The sequence below is a fragment of the Mustela putorius genome, unplaced genomic scaffold, assembly GCF_011764305.1.
Source record: "Mustela putorius furo isolate JIRA1106 unplaced genomic scaffold, ASM1176430v1.1 tig00003853_pilon_pilon_pilon, whole genome shotgun sequence".
In the NCBI taxonomy this organism is placed as follows: Eukaryota; Metazoa; Chordata; class Mammalia; order Carnivora; family Mustelidae; genus Mustela; species Mustela putorius.
In genome coordinates this window covers 10,564,505-10,582,256 of record NW_025422005.1, presented here as the reverse complement: position 1 = coordinate 10,582,256, position 17,752 = coordinate 10,564,505, and the positions used below count along the sequence as shown (strand labels likewise).

Genomic DNA, 17,752 nt, shown 5'->3' with positions numbered 1-17,752 from the left:
AAAATCTTAAAAACCAAACAAAAAAAAACCTAACAAACAAACAAACAAACAAACAACAAAAACAAAAACCGGGGTTAGGTGGAGCGTCCACTATGTGCTCACACTGTTTATGATGCAAAGGCCTTGCCTGTCTTCAAGGACTTTGGCTAAATTTAGGATCAGATCTCAAAAGGGGGTTTTCTGGGGGGGGACAAAGCATCTCTTAAAGAACCCAAGGGCTGGGCTGGGCTGGGCTTCCCAAGAAACAAAGACCAAGGACCAGAAATCTTATCTGCTTTGCTCACCTGTGGCCCATCAGGATGGGTGACTCCATCACCCAATGACGTCTCCATTCACTGCAGGACCAGTTCCTGAGGGGGCAGGGTCTAGCCCAGCTCAGCTTCTGATTGGTTCTCCTGGGTCAGATGGACAGTGCTCACGTGACACCAACATGGCTGCTGCGGTGCCTCCTCTTGGGCGGGTTGGGAGTGCCAGCTGGAGTTTTTCCTCTGCTCTTTCTTGGCCCTGGGGCTATTTAGGCTCAAGAACAAGTGGGTGGTGTCTTTAATTTTCTCCTGTATTTCTGCCCTTTTATGTTTACTTTAAGAACAGCAACATGATGGAGAGGAAAGGACTAGGAGCTTTATTCTGGCTTTTAGCTACCCTCCCACCTTTTCCTTTTTTTTGAGTCAAAAGAGAGAGGGCCCTGATCTGGACAAGGAGCAAAGAGGATGAGCATGCCTTGGGGAATTTTGAGGGGAAGGGGGTCCCCCGCTTTGACAGGTGGTTTTAACTTAATATTGCAGATGAATTTTTTTTTTTTTTTTTTTTTTTTTTTTTTTTTTTTTTTTTTTTTTTTGCCTCATCACTGTTCAGGTCTCCAGCCCACAGCCAACATTCCCAGCTAACACTCTCTCTGCCCTCCTCTAGACAAAGATGAACCATGCTCTATATGCTGCATGCAACAAATTCCCACAGACTTGTCAGCCTAAAATAATAGAAAGAAATGTATCTTCTCATGGTTCTGGACGCAGGAAGTCCAAAACTGGCATCAGCTGGGCCACAGTCAAGGTTGCAGCTCCCTTGGATGTGAAGGGAGCAATCCCCTTGCCTCCTCCAGCTCCAGGGCTGCGGGCTCTCCAAAGCTTGCAGACGCATCAGTCTAGCCTCTGTGCGCGTGGTCACACTGCTTCCTCCTTTTCTCTGCGTGTGCTGTCCCCCAGCTCTCACTTGCAAATGCACTTGTGGGTGGCATATGGAATTCACAGGAAGATTCCAGGATAAACTCATCTCAAAACCCTTAATGCAATCACACCTGCAAAAAAACCCTTTACCTTGTAAGGTATCTTCCACAGGTCCTAGGAATTAGGTCTTGATATCTCTTAGGGGTTATCATTCAGCCCACTACCAGCCCCAAACCTTTCTTCCCCTGGGGAGGGTGTAGGCTGGGCAGATTCTCTGGCAAGATGATTTATCAGAGCCCAGATTGAGGGCCCTTTCTGACATTTGTAAAACTTGCTATTCTCCTTTTCTTTTTAAAAGATTTATTTATTTATTCTAGAGGGGGTGGGGGCTAACTCCGTGCTCTACTCCGGCCTCTGCTCGGGGCTCACTCTCACCACCCTGAGATCATGACCTGAGCCGAAGTCAGGAGTCGGAGGCTTAGCCAGCTGAGCCGCCCAGGTGCCCTGCTAGTCTCCTTTCTTTTTCCTCCTGTTTTCTCTTCCCACCAGGAAGCATAAAGACTCACCGAAGAACAAACCCAGCCCCCAGATACATGGAGAGCCACAGCGGGGCTGAGGAGGGGGCTGTTGACCAGATCACGCCCCTGGGGTCTTAGCCACAAGCAGTTTCCTCCTAATAGATGGATTTGCATAAGGAAAGAGAAAGGTGGGAATTTAGGCCCTGCTGCCAATCCCGAGATAAAGAGGTGATTTCCCTCTCTACCTGCGGCCCCTTGTCTACTTAGGAGCTTTTAGGAAACATCCAGGGCCTCAGAATTCACTCTTCTCCCAGCCATGCAGACTCTACATCATGCTCACCAGTACCAGGAAGGCACCCCTGGACTCAGGCACTTCCCAGACTCCCACTCCATGGTCAAGACCCTGGTCCCAGATGTCACAGCCTCAGCAGTCAGCAATCCCCTGGGCATCCTCATTAGCTGAACTGCTTTCCCCCGGTTCCACAGGCAGGCACTGGGTCCCCTGAATGAGGACGCGCTCATCTAGCCTTTCTGAGCATACAGCCCGTCACTCTGGGCTGGGTCTCAGGGGGGATGCTGGGAGGGCGTTTAGGAGGGTAGAAGCTGCTGTCTAAAGAGCCACCACGTTCTGTCGGGCATGTGGGTCAATGGGGTAGCCCTGGCTCTTGGGAAGCACAGATCCTCCTTCGAAGTCTAGAAAAGCTCTTGACATTGAATGGCACAGTAGAGCGTTTAAAGACCTCAGGCCCTGAAGCCAGACGGGGCTCAGGCTCCAGGCCGGCTGCTTGCTAGCAATGTGACATGGGGCACTTGAACCTGAGCCTCTGGGAGCTACCCTTCACATGGCAGTGATACCAGGATACAGATGAAATGGGCTAACACATGTGCAATACTCACAGTGCCTGGCAATGGAAAGTGTTTTGTGCAGATCAGCAGCAATCAAGACCATCAGGGATATTTGTCCTAAGCAAGTCAGTATTGGAAGAGCTGCTATAGTAACTCAGCGCCCAAACATACTACATATAAAATATTTTATTATAAAAAGCTCACTTGCACGGCATTTTAGAAGGAATAAAATATCTCATATAGCTCTCCTATTTCGCCCCTGAAGCAGGTGGTTCTCGGAGGGCCCGAGGCCTGGTAATGTCTAAGATCAGAGTCTATGCTTCAGGGGTTCTGAACAGCGTCAGGGGGCCTCACCCCCACACCATCGATCAGCCCCTTGTTTTGCTTCATTCATGGGACAGCCCCGCGTCCTTTCTAGAAAGCTGAGTCATATCTCCTGCCCACAGCTCAGGCAGGACTCTGGTGAAGAAAGCGAAGGCCTATCTTGTTTTCTTTTTGAAACAAAACAGTCCTAGTGGAAGCAAAACAAAATCACAACCTACACCAGCTGCTGGCGTCCTTTCCAGATTGGAAAGAGAGGTATTGTCGCCAACAACTCAGAGTTGGGGATAAACAACAGGGAAGGTGCGTACCCCTCGCCCCCGACCGGGTCCACATCCCAGATCCGAGGCAGAAGCTCCTCCCAGTGCACCTGCCACGTGAGGTCCCACGGACGTCGGTCAGTCCCTAGTGACCGGATCCCCCCGCCCCTCCCCTTACCCCCTACCCCCATCCACATCAGTCTGTGTATGTTTGGCCCCTCCGCTTCTCCACTGCTGCTGAAGTGGCTTCACTGGGGGTCCGTGGTGTGGAGGGTGAGTGACCGGAGGGACACAAATGAACGGTGCCGTCAGTCGGGTGGCCTGGCATCAGAAGCCTTCTCCTGGACTTCGTCGTACTGTGGTGGCGGAGTCAGAGGCTCGATGGAGGGAGGAGGGACGTTCTTGTCCGGCAGGTTGATCCTGAAGTCTTTAAGGTGAAGCTTTTCGGATTTAATCCTCCGAACTTTCAGTGGCTTTAGGCGTTTGGCCAACTTGGAGTTCTGCCTGTCGGGCGGATGCCCCGGGCTGGCCTCCGCGTTGGCCCTGGCAGCCGTGGGGCTCGTCTCATCAGGCCCAGTTAAGGACTCATAGGAGGGGAGAGAGATGCTCATCCTGGGGTTCTGGTCCAGTTCCCTCGCTTCTGAGTAGTTGGTGTTCATCACTTCCTCGTAACTGGGGACGTAGTACCTGGAGGAGGCCTCCTCCTCTTCCTCCTCCTCCTGGCTGCAAGGTAACAAGCACCAACAGAGTGTTAGCAGGAGCTCCGCGATATCTGAAATCACGAGGGGATGAACTCTGGATCCTGTGTCAGCCCTGGGTCCTCATATACCAGACTTGGAAAACAACCAGTGGGTTCCAGAAGTAACCAAAGCTAACACTTCAACTGTGTGCAAGGAGTTGGGTACTCTGCTAAGTACTCTGACACGGATCAACCAGTCTCATCTTCCTAACAACACAATGAGTTAGGTACTATTTTTATACCCATTTTATGGATGGGGAAACGGGTAAGTCAAGGTTTTGTGACTTGGTCATATACTTGGGAAGTGGGACATCAGGAATGAAACACCACCCTCAGTGACTGCACTGGACAGTCTGGAAGGACTGGAAGGTTTCACACAAGGAAGTGTGAAACCCCTTTGCTTTTAAGCCTCACCCTTAACCACGTGCCGGATGGGCTGCTCTGGTGCCAAGCTGGGTCCTTTGGCCAAAGGCCACATAAATACACATGAACCAGCTGCCAGCCTGAAGCAAAGTGGTTGTTCCCAGGGAGAGAAGGAATTTCTGCTATAAAATTTGTAAGTATTTCAAGTTATTCTGTAATTTTGTCTCCAAATTCACTGTAAGGCTCGAAGGTCTTATCCTCAGGCGTAGTCTCCTTTGACTGCTGAAAGAGAAAACCAGTAAGTCAGGGTGATTTTTTGGTTTTGTTTTTACACATGTGCAGGGAATAGTGCCATTAGCCATAGTCCAGGACTCTGCACTTGAACCTGTAGGGTGATAATGGCCAACATCAGCCCCTCCCTGTCTGTCCCGCCTTCCTGTCACTTTGGTTGGGCATACGAGTGCTCATGGCTAGCGTGGGTGATCAGGGATGACTGATTTTCCTTCTTTGTTCGTTTCTGTATTTCTTAAGTCTTCTAGAATATGCACGCGTGATCTTTTATTATCAGAAAATGGGTTTCGTTTTTCCAAACTAAAAACAACTCCCTCCCTGCTAGAAAGATGACAGAGTTGCAGAAAATGTAAACAATGCCGAAAAAACCTCAGGCAGAAAAGCACACCATCCCTTCTCCTTCCACCTGGAGACAGGCACTGTTAACACGCTGTTGTACATCCTTCCAGACTCCTCTCTAATCCCACAGCTGCAACATTTGAGGTGATCAGGACCTTCCCAAAGACGCTGTACTGCTACCTCCATTTCCCACCGTGGAGCATATGGTCCCACGATAGCAAATATAGGTCAGCTATGGCTGTGCAGAGTGCCACCAAGGGGGCGTGCCATAATTTAGCCCGAATGATGGATATTTAGGTTGCTTGCTCAGTTTTTGCTGTCCTAAGCAATGTTCTGATAAACCTAAGGGCACAGACTCCTTTGTACTTGCGTGATTTTTCCTCCGAAGGGTAAACTCTTAGGAACGGAACGGAGAGGGACACACATCTTCAATACCTCCTCTCACTGCCTCTTCAGAAAGGCTGTGTCAGTCACTGCCCCCATCAGTGACCCATTTCCCTACAGCTCTCCAACACCAGGGGCAGCCTGTCCTGGCCACGAAGACAGGCAAACTATGACACCTTTCCTCGTTTGCATTTCGTGACTAATGAGGTGGAACATCTACTGTCTGAACATCCTATGAGATGCTTCCTTGTATCCTTTATCCGTTTTCCTACTGGTGTGCTCATCTGTCACATTCCTTTGCAAGGGCTTCTTCTAGTGGGGATGTCAACCTTCATCATGTGTTCCCTGATGTACCGCTTATCTCTTAAACATGCTTGTGGCATTTTTGTTCAAATAGAACACTGCTTCCCAACCTCTTCAATACAAAGCATGCACACACAGCCCATCTGGAGACTCTGGCTGTCCTGGGCCCCGTGCAGCTTCCTGGTCGGTGTCAGAATCTCGATATACTTGTCATCCATTCATACCGCATTACTGGGGCAACTATAGAACTATAAAGTTATTTGGAAAATGAAAAACTGCTTTTCAGAGCCCCAGTGGGGGAAAGTGGGAAGGCAGAGTGTCCTAGACTAAAATAATCTCATCAGCGACCCCTAGGAGTGTGTGTGTGTTCACGAGCATGTATCCATCCCCCGGTCTGAAGGCGGTCGGCCCGTTCTCACCTGTCTTCCTCCGGGGCGTGTGGCTCGACGCCCGGCTGGTGCTGGATGTGGACCATCTCCTCGCCTTGCCGCTGCTTCCTCTTGTCCCGGATGCTCAGGCAGATGGAGAGCAGCAAAAGCATCACCCCAGCCCCGACCAGCACATAGGCCACGGAGAAGGTCTTGCTCTTGAGAATGCCGCTGCCTATCTCCGTCTTGTTGTTCCCCTGAGCGGTCGGCTTTTCGTGGGCGCTGAACCCGGGCACCAGGTTCCACATGGCCATGATGACCCCGAGAACCAGCATCCCCAGGCCGATGGCGGTCAGTGCATAGTGGGAGCCGTTGGCCTTAGACTGGGCCATCAGGCCAGTGGGAGTGGGGCGAGGCCCGGTGTAGAGAAAGAAAATAAATAAATGGGAGCAGCAGCAGCAGCAGCAGCAACAAAAACCCGTTCGACGCACGGAACGAAATCCCTAGTGCCGCCCTAAAGAAACAGCGGCTGACCTCCCGAGGGACGGTTTCCAGCAAATTTGAAGCATCCTGTGTGGACAGCTGCGGCCGAGAGGTCTGGAAGGAAAGCAGAGAGAGAGAGAGAGAGGAGGATCAGTTCGGATTCCGGACGCTTTTGTGAACCCAGCGCCTGTCCTCCTGAAGGAGTTATGGAGCAGGACTGAGCTGCGGGCTCCGGCCTGGCCGCTGATGCATTCCAGATGTCTTACGTGCCGCGCTCTGCTCCTTCTGCGAGCCTGCAGAAGGAGGGCTGATCCGCCCACCCCACCCGAAAAGGAAAAGCCAGACCTCTCCATGCAGGAGACCAGAGAGGTCAGGGCTCTGGGTCCTGAAAACATTTTTGGAATTTAAGGAAGCGCAGGGCAGTCTCAGCGGGCACGAGGTCCAGCGAGGCACGCCAACGACGGCGTGCACGAGCCGTGGTCAGCAGCCCAGATGGCCTGGGCGACGGGCATCGGTCGGGGATACATCCCGGTGCACACAGCCCTAGGGGCTGGTCCCCACCCTCCATGGCTCCCCATCTCCTGCAGTAGAAAATCTGGGCTCCCGGAGTCATGCGTGTGACTCTTGCCTCTTGCCTTCATCTCTCACCTCGCCCTTCACTGCACAGCCCCCTCCAGCATTTCTGCAGTTCTGTGCGCCCTCCCCCCAGCTTCCCCTTTTGTGGGCTGCCACAGGCCACCAGTGGCTACCGTGGCCAGTGTCTCTCTTCCCGTGACACATCTCTGTGCCTGGAACAAAGCGGGGCTCCAGTATGTCCGCTGAAACATCACTGAATGAAATGAGCAGAGGCCACCTGACGCCACCTGGGAGACTAGTCTCCCTTCAGCCACATGGAGTTTTGCTTTTCTTAAAGGGGCAGAAGCCTCCTTATTTCCCATCTTAGCTGTGGTGCCTAGCTGGGTGAGAAACCCTCTTCCCATAAAGCAGCTCAGAGACCTTGTGCTCAAGGGAGCAGCCCACCATCTGGGGATTCTACAACCATGTGTGGGCTGGGAGAATGAGCCAGATAAACAAGTCACCTGAAGGTTTAGCTCAGAATGCTTCCAGGGGCCAGGAGGACCAGCGACCAGGGCCCTTCCGGGCGAACTGTCCTCAATACATTATTCCCAGGACAGTGACCTTTGCAGAACAGCAAAGCCTGGCGGATGTTTGGATGGGCAAGGTCCTATTTTCAATGCTGCATTCCTTCCGATCTTTCCAGAGGGACGGCTAACCAGGCCACTTGAAATCCAATGCTTCAGAGATATTTTCTCATCAAACAACGGGCTCAATCTGAAAGTGCCCACTTTGTTAAAAAATACTCTAAATATATTTGGGATAATATCCTTTGTCAGCTTGAGGTCTGTTCTTTCTCTTTTCTCCATGCCACAGATATTTCTTGCGCATCTGCTAAGCAGCATTAGGCACTGGAGGGACACCAGTGAGCAAGCAAAGGGCTAGTGGAGCTTCCTGGCCAGCAGGAAAAGGTCTACAAGGAATAACGACCAAGTGGGAAGAGAGTCTAGAAACTGTGGCACTTGGTAGGTGGGTGTCCTCACTCGGGCTGGAGGAGCTGTGGAAAGTCTCTGTGAGAAAGAGAAGCCCCACTTCACATAATAGGGTCTGCACCCGGATTGTGCTATGCTATGTGTAGACGTGCATCCCCACCATACATGTATACTCATGTGTGAACATGTATGTGTAGGCATGTAGGGCACTGAACAAGGATCCCATCCCACTGCAGACAGTTGCTGGGGGTCAGCTGAAAAGCCTACAAAACCCAATGAGGGTATCTGTTTCCCAAATACCACTTGCAGCCAGTGCAGGAAAGGATGAGTGGTTTAGCAGTTCTGCGGAATGGAGCGAAGACCAGGCCAGAGGAGGAAGATGGCTTGGGGGGTGTGGAGGGGCAGCCCGAGGCTGGGGAGAGAAGCAGGAGATGAAAAAGCCCATGCCTGAGCCCCTACTGAGGGCCCAACAGGGAGGCCTTGTCCCTGGGAGGCTGACAGTGTGTTCTCTTAACTGGCGACTGGGGCCACTGGAACCTTCTACCCTTCCTGCTCTCTCCACTCAAGCTTGGCCTTACCTGTCATGTGAGTAAAACAGGCCCAAGAGGAGAGTCACTGACAGAGATGAAAATGTCAGGATTCATACATTTGGGCCTGTTACATGGTCAGTGATGGCAAACAGGCAATGATATCCGGTGTGGGCAGTGGTGCCGGGATAAGCGATCTCATACAATTTGTCCGGATGGGAAGTGCTGCCACTGATGGGTCAGAAGTTTCAAAAATGCTTATACCCTTTGGCTTTGTAATTCCAACTTCTAAGAGTTAGGTACACACCAAGGATATTCATCATAGCTTTGTAGCAGTGAGAAAATAGAAATTCTTTAAAAAGCCCATAATCTGAATCTGGTGAAATGAAATACAGTACACGTACTTGTTCAACTATGGTTTCAAGCTGGCTTAGGATACATTTTAAAGTCAAACAAACAAACAAAAAAACCAAAAGCCAGTACGTTCAGTGTGATTCTAATTTTTAAAAAATTCTATATACAGATCTGTACACACGAATACATAGGAAGGAAGACCAGATAATCCTCCTTATGTTAAAATAAATAAGAGACGAAAGATTTTCATATGTACAAACACGCATGTAAAAATTTCGGACAAGGGACACATTCCAAATTTAGCAATGATTGCTTCAGAGAAGAGAGAGGGCTTGGGGAGTGTACCTGTTACCCTGTTTCTGTATTTTGGACTTGTTACAATCAGAAGGTATCGCAAGGTACCGTAACTTGGTGGTTCAACGTGAACTTCAGAACCAGGCTGCCTGGCTCACATCCTCACTCTGGACTTTCCCAGCTGTGTGCCTTTAGGCAAATTACTCAACCTCTCTGTGCCTCAGCTTCCACAACTACAAAAATGGAGACAAAAGCCTTCTGGTATTCACTCATAGGGGAGTTATGATAAGTAAACAAGAAAACGTACATTAAATACTTAGAATTATATGTGACCAGCACATAGTAAGTTCTAGAAAGGTTTGCTCTTTAATATTATTTAAAGCTTGCATTCCAGGGCACCTGGGTGGTTCAGTGGGTTAAAGCCTCTGCCTTGAGCTCAGGTCATGATCCCAGGGACCGAGCCCCACACATCGGGCTCTCTGCTTGGCGGGGAGCCTGCCTCCCTCTCTCTCTGCCTGCCTCTCTGCCTACTTGTGATCTCGGTCTGTCAAATAAATAAATAAAATCTTAAAAAAAAAAAAAAAAAGCTTGCATTCCTAATGGGGTGAGACCACCCATGGGGTAGGGGCAAAAATTCATTCTTGGGGATGGTGTAAAAATAGTCTTACGCATTACAATGGTTTGTGGCCCTCCACAATACATTAACAGACACACAGGATACCTGCACTTTTAAAATTTCACCGGGGCAGGGGTGAAGTAGGGAGATTACAAAAACGATGTCTAAAAAGACTCTTTAGGGGACAATACTGGGAGGGGGAAGGCTGAGAAACACTAGTTAATGTTTCATATTAAATTTCAAAACACTCAAATTATGCATTCCATGGTCGTCTTAGTTGTTTTCTGTGCGCCGGGATTACAGTGATTTTTATTTTCTTTTTCTTACTGGGAGAGTAAGAACTGGAAACACAGAAACGTGTATGTGTTGCTTTTAGAATAAAAAAAATGAAATGAAGGTTTTGGTGTTTTGGGGCTCGTGGCAGGGTCATGTGCCCAGGGGTCACTTAAACTTGTCCATCAATTCCCATTGATTCGGCCCTCTCCCTCTGGCGTCCGGGACCCCGGTGGGCTCCCCAGGGTGTGGGACCCAGCCCCGAGCTGCAGCTGCTGGCTGTTTATCTCATTTTTGGCTTGTTGACCCATGTTATATTTAGTAAGGTGTTCTTTCCCTTTCAAAAATATGGAAAGAAGCTAATTTTGTGCTAGAGGATTTGGACCACATAGTTTCCAACACATCCCTAAAACAGAGGAGCCTTGGCGGGCAGACCGGAGTCCCCGCTCTGCTAGACCCACCTCTGGCTGGACGCATCAACAGCTCAGGTTTAGGGCGGCCCTAAGGGATAAGTGAGTGATCCTATACCTGGATATTCAAGAACAGTGGTTAACTAGTTAACTAGTTTTAACTAGTTAACTAGCCTTAACTAGTTAAGAGAGGTTCCCTAGTTAAGAGAGGTAACTGTTGTTACCTGGCTTGGAAACAACTCTTCATGCTAAACTCTTGAGTTAAGGACCCACCTGTAAAAAACCAGAAACACAGCTTTCTAAGTAAGCTGTGAGCATTTCAATGTGAGGGGCTCATGGGGGGAGGAATGTGTTTTCTTTTGGGCAGGGGTTGGGGGGGCATAGGTTGGGCTGTGTGGTTGGGACATATAGTGAGAAAAGTTGTATCAGAAGAAACCAGGATTCTGTACCAAAAAGTGGGGCCACAGAAGGATGACAGTCTGGTAGCTGTGTTTACCAGACCTTTCTGTGGTTTCATCCATCTTCCATAGGTGCCCCTGAGGCTTAAAAGAAGAGGAAACATTCCCCCAAGTCATTTGATGAGGAGTGTATCATCTTGATACCAAACCAAACAAGGACCAGGCAAGAAAGGAAAATGACTGGCCAATCTGATCTGTCTGCGCACAGACAGAAATCCTAAACAGGAGGCCAGCACATAGAATCCCACAACGTAAGAAAGGAATGCACCCACGTCCTATTGGAGAACATAGGCGGCAACCTCCATGACCTCGGCAGCAAGCAACTTCTTGCTAGACACGTTGCCAAAGGCAAGGGAAACAGAAGCAAAAATGAACTATTGGGACAAGATAAAAAGCTTTGCACAACAAAGGAAACAATCAGCAAAACCAAAAGACAGCCTATGGAATGGGAGAAGATATTTGCAGAGGCGTTATCAGATAAAGGGCTGATATCCAAAATCTATAAAGTACTTATCAAACTCAACATCCAAAGAACAAATAATCCAGTCCAGAAATGGGCAGAAGACATGAGCAGACATTTCTGCAAGGACATTCCAAATGGCCAACAGGCACATGAAAAAAATGCTCCACATCACTTGGCATCAGGGAAATACAAATCAAAACCACAATGAGATACCACCTCACACCCAGTCAGAATGGCCAAAAAGGAACACGTCAGGAAAGGACAGATGCTGGTGAGGATGCGGAGAAAGGGGAACCCTCCTACACTGTTGGTGGGAATGCAAGCTGGTGCAGCCACTCTGGAAAACAGCATGGAGGTTCCTCGCAAAGTTAAAAATAGAGCTATCCTCCGACCCAGCAATCACACTCCTGGGTATTTACCCTAAAGATAAAAATGCAGTGATCTGAAGGGGCACGTGCACCCGAATGTTTGTAGCAGCAAGGTCCACAATAGTCAAACTATGGAAAGAGCCCAGATGTCCACTGATGGACGAAAGGATAAGGAAGATGCGGTATATATAATATAATGGAATACGACTCAGCCATCACAAAAATGAGATTTTGCCATTTGCAATGACATGGATGGAACTAGAAGGTATTATGCTGAGCGAAATAAGTCAATCCGAGAAAGACCAGTATCGTATGACCTCATCCATAGGTCGAATTTAAGAAACAAAATAGAGGAGCATAGGGAAAGGGAGGGGAAAATAAAACAAGACAAAAATCAGAGAGGGAGACACACCGTAAGATCCTCTCAACCCTACGAAACAAACTGAGGGTTGCTGGAAGGGAGAGGGGTGGGGGATGGGGTAACTGGGTGACCAGCATTAAAGAGAGCACGTGACGGAATGAGCACTGGGTGTTACATGTAACTGATGAATCTACCTCTGGAACGAATACTATACTATATATACTATTAGTAGATTATGTATAGTATATAATAAATACTATATAGCATATGATAATATATGTTATGTATATGTTAATTGAATTTAAATAAATTAATTAATTTTTAAAAAGAGAAGTACATAATGCCTCACAATCAAGTTGGGTTTATCCCAAGAATGTAGGCTTGGTTCAACATTAGAAAATCAAAGAAGGCCGTGCACCCGGAAAGGACAAGCCATGACAGCTTTCTCCTGTGGATTAGCACACAGCCAAGAATATGAGTCACCTATCGCCATGGGCACCAATGTGGCCCATTCTGACAAATGTGACATCGAACAGAAAAGCAAATGCAGCACGTTTCCATTTATGAGAAGTTCCAAACCAGGTAAAACCAAACAATATATGGGTGTTTATTTATTACTTTATTCCTTACACTGCACAGGTGCCTTATAGAGAGCCTTGTCACTGGCCAAATTACTTTGTGATAGGAATTTCTGACACCCACCAACACCTTTCCACCACTCTTAGCATAAATTCCAAACTCCTTTGCTGTGGCCTCCAGCCCCACCAGACTGGACTGGCTCCTGCCTTTCTCCTATCTTCTCTCTTGGCTCACCAACCCTCCATGGCTTCTGTACTGTTTTTCACCCACACCAAGCACATTCTGCCACAGGGCCTTTGTACTTGCTGTTTTCCATGCCTGAAACACTCTTCCTTCCGTCTCTTTGGTGCGGTTACTTCTTTACTCAAATGCCATCTCCTCAGTGAGGATTTCCTTAACTAATCTATATAAAATGTCCTTCTGTTACCCAGCTAGTCTTAAGCCCCATGCTTGGTTCCTTGAGGACATTTCTTCCCACGGATGGATGACATTACCTCACAATCTCTAATAGTATTGTTTTGCTTTCTTGTTGGCTCCGTCTCCCCCAGTGGAGTATAAACTCCCTGAACCAAAGTTCTTGTTAGGGAACTGAACAGGTGCTTAATAACTATTGGCAGAATGACTTTCTGGCAAGTTAAAAAGTTGGACTAATGTTCTGTATCAGTTTGGGGAAATTCCTAGTCTACAGTTGGCGCCAAGGGGGAGAGGATGAGTTCGAGGAACTTTCTGGAGGATCCGTACGCACATGACTTGCCAGCACCATGGAGAGGGGACCAGGCTAAATGTGACCTCCATTCTGACCTGAGAAGGTGACTCGATCAACATTTCCTGGGGCACTCGGGTGGCTCAGTGGGTTAAAGCCTCTGCCTTTGGCTCAGGTCATGATCCCAGGGACCTGGGATCGAGCCCCGCATCAGGAATCTCTGCTCAGCAGGGAGCCTGCTTCTTCCTCTCTCTCTGCCTGCCTCTCTGCCTACTTGCGATCTCTGTCTGTCAAATAAATAAATCTTGAAAAAAAAAATTTCCTGATGGAGTCTGAGGTTTCAGCATTCCCTGGTGTTCCCAGGCAGAAGTCGGCAGGGCTGAGAGCCCCGAGCCTCTCTCCTTTTGGGCAGCTGCTGTCTTCTCTCCCACCAGCACCCAGGGTTGACAAAGACAGCAGGGATTTCCGAGGCGGGGGTGGACCGTCACAGCTCTGGACATTTGAGCAACCCGCCTGGCTGAGACCCAGACTGGAGTCTCTGTGAACCTAATGTGAAGACAATGCTTTGAATAACAATGAACAAAAGAAAGAAAGAAAGAAAGAAAAAATGGTGCTGTCCTAGCTGAGGCAGAGGAAAGGGTTCCAAGTGATCGTCAAGCCTTCCCTTGACCTGTTCCAGCTGAATCCCAGAAATTCTATAGGGATCATCGTCTCCGATCCCTGTGTGGCCATCGAGCTTGCCTTGTGGCCCTGGAAGGTGCGGCGTCAGAGGTGCCTGGCCCAGCCCTGCTATCTTTCCTGCCTTTCGTGGGAGAGCATCTCAGCAGCCCGAGGTGCCTGGCAGCTTGACCAGTCCCCAGGACAAAGAGGCTCCTTGACTGGTCTCCCTGTGCCCAACCTCTGCCTGCCAAGCTGCATAATTGGGAAAGGGATCCCGAGCTGCATTCCCAGGGAACGAGGCCACGTTCCCATCACAAAGGAAGAACTCAGTGGGAGCCCTCTGGGCCAAGTTGCAGCCAGTAGTCACTTTGGTCACCAAGTTCTGGTCCCAGGCAGGAGAGGATGGGAGGAGAAAGGCGCTGGGCCACCCCCACCGCTGCTGCCCCAGTCCTGCCTGGGCATTTCAGGCCACCTCCCCACCAACCAAGGGCAAAAGTGTCAGGTTCCCGTTCTTTGAGAATGAGTTCTTGTAGCTTGAGCATTCAGGAAAAATGAAGATCACCTTGCAAATGAGTCATACAGGGAGAGGGGAGGAAAGAGGGCTGCCCGGGCCGGACAGAGCGGACGGGGGTAAAAGGAAAGAAGGAATGGGAAGGAATCTGCCAGGCCCCGCAGTAACTAGAGGAATAGTAGCAGAGGCACCAGCCAGTCAAGGAAGGATTAGCCCCATTTTCTCTGAGTCTCAGAGAGGTTATGTAATTTGCCCCAGCTCACACAGCTCAAGGCAGCAGGCAAGATTCACAATCAAATCCTGCTGAGTTTGCAGTGCACCTCCTTCCCTCGCACCACACCCCTCCCTGGGCAGGGCCCCTCCCCGGGCAGGATGGGCAGGCCAGCGGTGAGCACCATAATTCATTCTCGGAGATACTTTGTCCCAGAAGCAGCAGGCGTACTAGCTGTGCCTTTCTTTGAAACGGGCTTTCTAGAGAATTCAACCATTCCTGGGTCCCTATTGTGTGCCGGGGGCTTTATGGGGAGACACAGATGTGTGACCTACATTCACGGTCCAGCAGGAAGACAAAGGGATTCTTCCTCCCAGAAGGGATGTCAATGTCAGGTTAAGAGTGCACGTGTGTTCCATGTGGGCTCTGTGCCAGGCCCTGTGCTAACTCCTTCCACGCACAATCCTTCCGGAGGTATTATTTCTGTTTTACAGATAAGGACACTGAGATTCAGAGAGGTAAAGTAAGCACTCCTAAGTTACACAGCTAGTACAAGGCAGGGATAAAGCATGTCTGATTCTAAAACCCATGTTTTTAGTCACCAGGCAGTACTACTAAAATGGGGCTTAGCAGGAGGCTACAGAGAGAGTAACAAATTAGCTCTGAAGGAGGTGGAGGAAAGAAGATAAAGCAGCAGCTTGGGGCTCCGGGGTGGCTCAGTGGGTTAAGCATCTGCTTTCGGCTCAGGTCAGGATCCTGGGGTCCTAGGATGGAGCCCCATGTCGGGGTGCCTTCTCCCTCTCCCTCTGCCCTTGCCCCCTGCTTGTGCTCTCTCTCTCTCTCTCTCTCAAACAAACAAATACAATCTTTAAAAGATTTTTTATAAAATTTTATTTGACAGAGATCACAAGCAGGCAGGCAGAGAGAGAGGAGGAAGCAGGCTCCCTGCTGAGCAGGGAGGCCCATGTGGGGCTCGATCCCAGGACCCGAGGATCATGACCTGAGCCGAAGGCAGAGGCTTTAACCCACTGAGCCACCCAGGCGCCCCAGTAAATAAAATCTTTAAAAAAAAAAAAAAAAGCAGCTTTGCAAGGCATTGACCTCGGGCGGAGTTTGAAGGGGGAGGAGACTAAGGTGACCGGCGGGAAGGGAAGGGTTCAGCCTGAGAAACTGCACAGAGAACGGGAGAGAGGATGGGTCCCAGACACCTGCCACTTGCTGCAGAGAAAAGAGGCAGCTTCCCCCTCCACATTGGAAGATACCCACAAATTTTTTAAGACCCAACATCTCCAGTTCCCTTGCTGATCCATTTAAAGGTTGGAGAGACTAAGAAGTCAAACATATTCTGAAGACTCCAGGCGTCATCAACAGAAGGAACAAGTTCACCAACTGGGTACTGGGACGCCGCGTGGCTCAGTGGGGAAAGCCTCTGCCTTCGGCTCAGGTCATGATCCCAGGGTCCTGGGATGGAGCCCCACGCGGGCTCCCGGCTCAGCTCAGCCTGTTCCTCCCTCTGCCCCTCACCCTGCTTGTCCTCTCCTGCTCACTCAGACACACTCTCTCTCAAATAAGTAAGAACTTTAAAACAAAACCCAAGCAAACCAACCAGGTATCTAGTCTTCTGGTCTCTTTTCTCTAAGCAACTGGCTGGCGTGTGACCCTATTTGCACGGCTGGCGCTGGGAACCAATCTCGAGGGCTCCAGCCATGTTCAGTCTTTCTTGGGTAAAGGTGACATCGCTGTGTGTCCCCCTGCAGGGACAGAGTCTGGGGCCCGTGAGATGCAGGGCAGCAACCAGAGCTCCTGTCACCATTCAAAGTGAGCCTGACAGCCTGATCCCTCACCAGGCTCTGGGGATGGGCCACCAGTGGCCTCCCACTCCAGTAAGCACGGCTGAGCAACAGGCGCTGACCATCCCCCCGGCCCCAGCACACTGCCAGCAAGGGTTATATCTGCTACTACTTCCCGGACACTAGAGTGTGCCGAGCTCACACTAAGTGCGTGGCATGCATCAGCACATACGTTCGGCCCAAGCATCCTATTAGAGAAGTGCTCTTAATCCCCCTTCTGTCCATATTATCACTGAATACACAGAGGCACAGAGAGGTTGAGAAACTCGCCCCAAGTCACACAGCATGTAAGTGGTGGCCCTGTGCAGAGGCTCCTTGTTCAGGACTCCCTCATCCCTGAAGCAGCAGGAGAGCAGCCTTTCAGCCAAATTCACCAAAGGTGGGGCACGTGACACCTGTTACATGCCCCCCCCCCCGCCCCGGGGCCAGTGACATGTTGTAGCCGAACTTCTGGGACAGGGAGCTCATGCGACTTTGCAGTTCGGGTCAGTGTGCTGGTTGCTGGCCAGGCTTGGGTAAACCTGGGCACCTTCTGGACAAAACCTGTGTCCTTGTGCAGAAGGTCATTTTGGACACTGCCCTGACTCATCTGTTCCTCTTCCCCAAGAGGCATTTTGAAAAAAAAAAAAAAAAAAAAAAAAAGAGGAGGGCAGAGGAGAGAACTCACATCAGGGAGCTCAGGTTTGTTGGCGAATAGAAACCCCAGGGTGGGCTCTGGGCTCCCATCGTAGCCCGGCGCCTTCACGCTTGCCTAGAGGCTATCCCTGACCTTGGTCCGCATCAGCTATCTCCCTGGACCGGGGAGCTGGACTCGGATCGATCTTGTGGGTTGTTATGAGTGATGGGCTCAAAGTTTGGGGGTTTGGGTATTTAGTGATTTGCTCAACAAAACATTAACAGAGCATCTACCATGGGCCGGGGCCTCTGTAGGAGCTGGGGATAGACAAATGGCTGAAACAGACAGACGACCACCTGCTGGAGGGGGAGACAAGCTGGGAACAATGACACTGACACCCCCGGATGGGGACAGGGAGTTCGGAGGTGGGGACTTGAAATGCGGTGCTCAGGGAACACAGTCACTGAGAAAGGAATCGGTGAGCAAGGGTTTGAAGGAGGCTGAGGAGGGAAGCATGTGGGTATCGGAGCGAAGGACCTTCCAGGCACAGGGAACCACAGAACAGACGTCCTG

At 50.0% G+C, this 17,752-nt stretch overlaps 1 protein-coding gene across 3 annotated transcripts in view; it reads right to left on the bottom strand.

Annotated features, from left to right (window-relative positions):
• Positions 1 to 2,695: 2,695 nt before the first annotated feature.
• Positions 2,696 to 17,752, bottom strand: part of TMEM51 (transmembrane protein 51) — a 55,784-nt gene continuing 40,727 nt past the window's right edge. For 2 of the 3 annotated variants that reach the window (XM_004741429.3, XM_013048819.2), the window contains exons 2-3: positions 5,947 to 6,492; positions 2,696 to 3,831 (exon numbers count right to left, since the gene is read on the bottom strand). In XM_004741429.3, coding sequence (XP_004741486.1) covers positions 3,417 to 3,831; positions 5,947 to 6,287 — 756 coding nt within the window. In that variant the 5' untranslated portion in view covers positions 6,288 to 6,492 and the 3' untranslated portion in view covers positions 2,696 to 3,416. The remainder of the gene's footprint in view (positions 3,832 to 5,946; positions 6,493 to 17,752) is intronic. The other variant, XM_045063788.1, reaches the window with a different exon arrangement.